Source organism: Nematolebias whitei, chromosome 7 (genome assembly GCF_014905685.2).
Source record: "Nematolebias whitei isolate Nwh7 chromosome 7, NemWhi1, whole genome shotgun sequence".
In the NCBI taxonomy this organism is placed as follows: Eukaryota; Metazoa; Chordata; class Actinopteri; order Cyprinodontiformes; family Rivulidae; genus Nematolebias; species Nematolebias whitei.
Window position 1 is genome coordinate 46178732 of NC_056504.1, and position 4154 is coordinate 46182885.

General features: G+C 37.9%; 1 protein-coding gene across 2 annotated transcripts; it reads right to left on the reverse strand.

The window, feature by feature from the left end:
* Nucleotides 1-1088: 1088 nt before the first annotated feature.
* rpl22 (ribosomal protein L22) lies at nt 1089-3901 on the reverse strand. Of its 2 annotated transcripts, none has more exons than XM_037678966.1 (4): nt 3845-3901; nt 3342-3455; nt 2503-2627; nt 1089-1262 (listed from the first exon to the last, which is right to left on the reverse strand). In XM_037678966.1, the coding sequence occupies exons 1-4, from the start codon at nt 3854-3856 to the stop codon at nt 1115-1117; spliced, it is 399 nt and encodes a 132-aa protein (XP_037534894.1). In that variant the 5' UTR covers nt 3857-3901; the 3' UTR covers nt 1089-1114. The 2 variants fall into 2 exon arrangements, with proteins under 2 accessions (XP_037534894.1, XP_037534892.1); XM_037678964.1 differs by having other exon boundaries at nt 3342-3458; nt 3845-3875.
* Nucleotides 3902-4154: the final 253 nt, after the last annotated feature.

The following is a 4154-nucleotide window of genomic DNA, read 5'->3' on the forward strand; positions in this document are numbered from 1 at the left end:
TGCATTAAGGCTTTACAGTCGAACAGAAAAATGGCCACGATCGCCCGAACTGCGTCCTCTGTGCGGGACACCGTCACAAACGAGTGTTTAAAACCTTCGAAACTTCAGCTCCACTTGAGTGGGAATATAAAAGTGTTTAAAACATGTTAAGTCAATATTTTTATGCTCAGCAGCTGTAATAATTAATTAAATATAAGGAAAAAAAGCTAAAACTTTCTAAAAGTTGACGTTTCTTTACATATTTTGTAGCATCGTTTGTGGGTTTGCGAGCGGGGGCCTCGGCCAGAAGCTAACGCCGTTTGGGAACGCCTGGTTTAAACAACTGAAAGTTATAGAAAAAGATTTAACTAAACTTTAAAGTTAAAACAAGCAAAACAAAAATGAACAAAAGGGTAGCCGTTATTAAACACACGGCGTGTTGTTGGAGTTAATACTCGAGTAATGGATTTGATTCCACCTCATAATCCCATTTGATGTGAATGTTTCCTTCTCTTTCCTAAAAGCTAAAATTAGCTCAACAGTAGCTGAATAAATCAAAACTTGAGCAAGTATGATGAAGCAGATAAAAATAAAAAATAAATTGGGGGGGGAGGCTTAAAGTTCATTATTACAAGTGTAAAACTTACAGAAAACAAGCACATTATGAATGTTTTCATAAATTACATATATTCATGGTCAAGGTTTCTTTGTCATTCGCGCCACAAGTGGTACATGTGACTGTGAACGAAACTGTGTCCCAGTTACGTCTAACTAAAGTAGAACTTGTAAAGAAAAACTGCAATCGGATCCTAAGATATGAACTAAGAATACACGAAGCACTAACGGTACAAAAACAATACACTGAACAGCAGCACGAACATGAGTCTGTGTGAGCAGATGAGACGATTACGTCATTAATGGTGACAATAGCAAAAAGTATGCTGGTGGGGTTAGATTTGTAAAAATGTGCAGAAAAAAATTAAACAGCGAAACAAAACTTAAAAGAATCAAATATGGACAAAAGATTACAAAGAATTAAATTAAAACTACATTATAACTACTGTGTGAGAGACAAATGGAAGCAAAGCAACCAAAAGAAAACAGGACACTTTTTTTTTTAAGAGTGGTGCAAGCTTTAATCTTCATCCTCATCCTCCTCCTCCTCATCCTGATTAATCTGGAAGTAGCGCAGCTCGTAGCTCTCCTTGGTGTTGGCTACAACGCGCAGCCAGTCCCTGAGGTTGTTCTTTTTCAGATACTTCTTGGTGAGATACTTCAAGTACCTGAAAAAAGAAGAGGGCATGCAGTGAGGGATATGGGATGGGGCGAGTCAGGAACAATGTTTTAAGGTCCATGTTAATCTCTTGATAAATATTCCATTCCTTTGGATTAAGAAAGGCACTTGAAACACAATTACATTTTTTTTAAATACTGTATTGTTTTGTTTATATTATTATTAGCTTGATTAGTTGATTCATTTGATAACAGCTGACTGAAGTGACTTCTTCCAAAAATCACGTAGAGCTCCATTTGACTCATCGTCGCCCTCTGGTGGTGAAATCTAAGCATAGCATGTGTTTCTTAGAAGCACTGATTCATTCAAACTTTATTTTACAGATTAGTCTCACTGAGTCACAATATTCTTTTGAAGAGAAAGGATGCTACATAAAAACAAGCGACAACCTTCATTTGAACAAACTTACATTTTATGAGAGAACGCTGAAATAAATGCTTTGAGAAACATCTACTGATACATGAACAAAAACATTCACATTACACTAAAATAAAATATATTTGTTTCTGCAAGAACATTTTAGCTGCTAGCATTTTTGTTTTAATAGAACATAAATAAAATTTGACAGAATTGTTTCTTTTTAGGGCCACAGTAACAGTTAGAAACCCAAACATCTTGACGTCTACATCTTTTAAAGACTACGTCCTGCACCCATCAAACACACATCAGCTTTAAAAAAAAAAATCTTTAACCTTAAATAATAATCAGATTTATTCACGTAATATAAAACAATAATTAAACGGCATACATTTGAAGCTTTCTTGTTGTTACAGCAAGATATAAGTCCCTAAATAATTATTTCTTAAGCATAAAAAAGGCAATTCCACAAATGTAAAGATAAAGCCTTTAACATGTTATCTTTCACACGATGTGCGAAAGCCACATTCACATTTTTATGTATAACAACTAATAAATGCAAGATCCCGGGTTCCCAACCCGAATGTCACTATTAAACCTGAAGCTACACACTCTATTCAGTTTTCATCCTTATATGCTCCTAAAAACAGAAATCAAAATATATACATGCTCTTTAGTTCCATGTGCAATTTATGCAGCTTATACAATTCTTTACTTCAGCACTCTGCAAACCCTTTTCACTGTTTTAACTAAAGTTTTGTTGTTTTATACCAATAAGCTTTTGCACACAAAACAAATGCACGTCAGTGGATGCGTCAGCCGATTCTGTTATTATACGGGACAACACCACAGACAAATGTTGCGCTTCGTACCTCTTTGAGAAAGGAACCTCCGAGTTCACAGCAATTTTACTCTTGCTCCTTTCAATGGACACCACACCGCCTCCGAGGTTTCCGGCTTTGCCGTTCACCTTGATGCGTTCCTGCAGGAACTGCTCCTGGATGTGGTCAGGACACATGCAGGAGTTGGGAAACATGGCAAGTAAAACTTTATTTATATAGCGCTGAAGAGAAAAATCACAAAGTGCTTCGACAAACAAAAGCACAAAACTAATTTCACAAAAGCAGATTTGAAAAGATAAGTTTTTAGCTGAAGCCACTGAGTCCGCTGATCTGAGAGTTTGAGGAAGGGAGTTCCAGAGTCTTGGGAGCGACAGAAGAAAAGTCCCTGCCTCCTTTAGTTTTTAGTTCTGTCTGGGGGACAATCAGCGGGTCTTGATCGCAGGACCTCAAAGACCTGATCCGGGTGTAGGGATGGAAAAGTTCAGAGATGTAAATTGGTCTGTCCACGCAGAGCTCGCCAAGTCAAAACCAAAATCGTAAAATCCACTCGATGATTAACTGGGAGCCAATGAAGTTGCTTTAATAGTGGAGTTATAAGACAAAACTTTTGAAGAGCCAAATAGATGCCATCAATGGAGGTTGTGAAAATTAAACGTTGATGCAAACGTGAAAGTTGACTTCTTACACTGACAGGGAATGTGTCAAGCTTTAAAGCTGCAACAAATCCTTAAGGTTTTCAGGCTGGGAACTGAATGGAAGTTTTACTGAATAGTGCAGTTGTTCATTCAACCTTTACTTATGCAGGCTAGCCTCATTGAGCCACGAGGATTCGTTTAATTTACAATCTGCGTCTGAATGAATTTACTCACAAAGTTAGCAGCATCCATGATGCCATCCTCAACAGGGTGAGTGCAGTCCAGGGTGAACTTCAGCACCTGCTTCTTCCTTTTCCCACCTGGTTTCCTGAACACCACCTGCTTCTTCTTCTGAAGCACAACATGTAAAAAGTGACTCAAACTTGATCAAAGTGAACTGCTCATTTAAGCTAATCGGGTAAAATCAGCACAGAAAACAGGATGAAGATGGTGGCAAGCTATAACCAAGTTAGCCAGCAACGATAAAGCATCTATTTTTTTGTATTTTCCTGATAATTAGAACAGGTTTTTAACGCTAACCATTGCAAGCTAACGCTAGCATGCCATGCTACCCGAACGTGCTTGCGCTAGTAAAACAATAACCGACTCTGAAAAAGAGGCTAAAACAACAGCAGCTTCAATACGACGGTTCTTCTGGCACTAACGCGCACATCGGTGCAAACACAAGCTGAAATGTGCCACCTGTGTTCACTTTATTTAGCGGTGTTTCTACTTACTATCGGGGCCATGATTGCAACTGTAACGTTCAGGAAACGGGAAGAAGCCGGAGGCTGCGCAGGAAAACTAATAACCGCCAGAGAAATCGATTGGGTCCAAGCTCAGAAGTTGATTAACTAGGACTGTGCCTGTTTCTTATTGTTCTTTTTTTTTTTTTTCCCCAGTCAAACTTAAAGTCTGCATGTTTGTGCTGTTTTAGCCATTCATACATCAAAACGTTTAGCTTGTTTAGTAGATGGATGCTGTGACTTTTTATTGTTTGCAACTTTTATGCTGTTTAATAAAACAGTTGACTTTATTTATAAATAT

Bases quoted from the DNA above. Each gene is read 5' to 3' on its own strand.
- rpl22 (XM_037678964.1), bottom strand. The intron at 2,628-3,341 runs GTGAGTAAATTC...GACCACATCCAG, and splicing joins TCATGGATGCTGCTAACTTT to GAGCAGTTCCTGCAGGAACG. The intron at 1,263-2,502 runs GTACGAAGCGCA...TTCTTTTTTCAG, and splicing joins GAGGTTCCTTTCTCAAAGAG to GTACTTGAAGTATCTCACCA.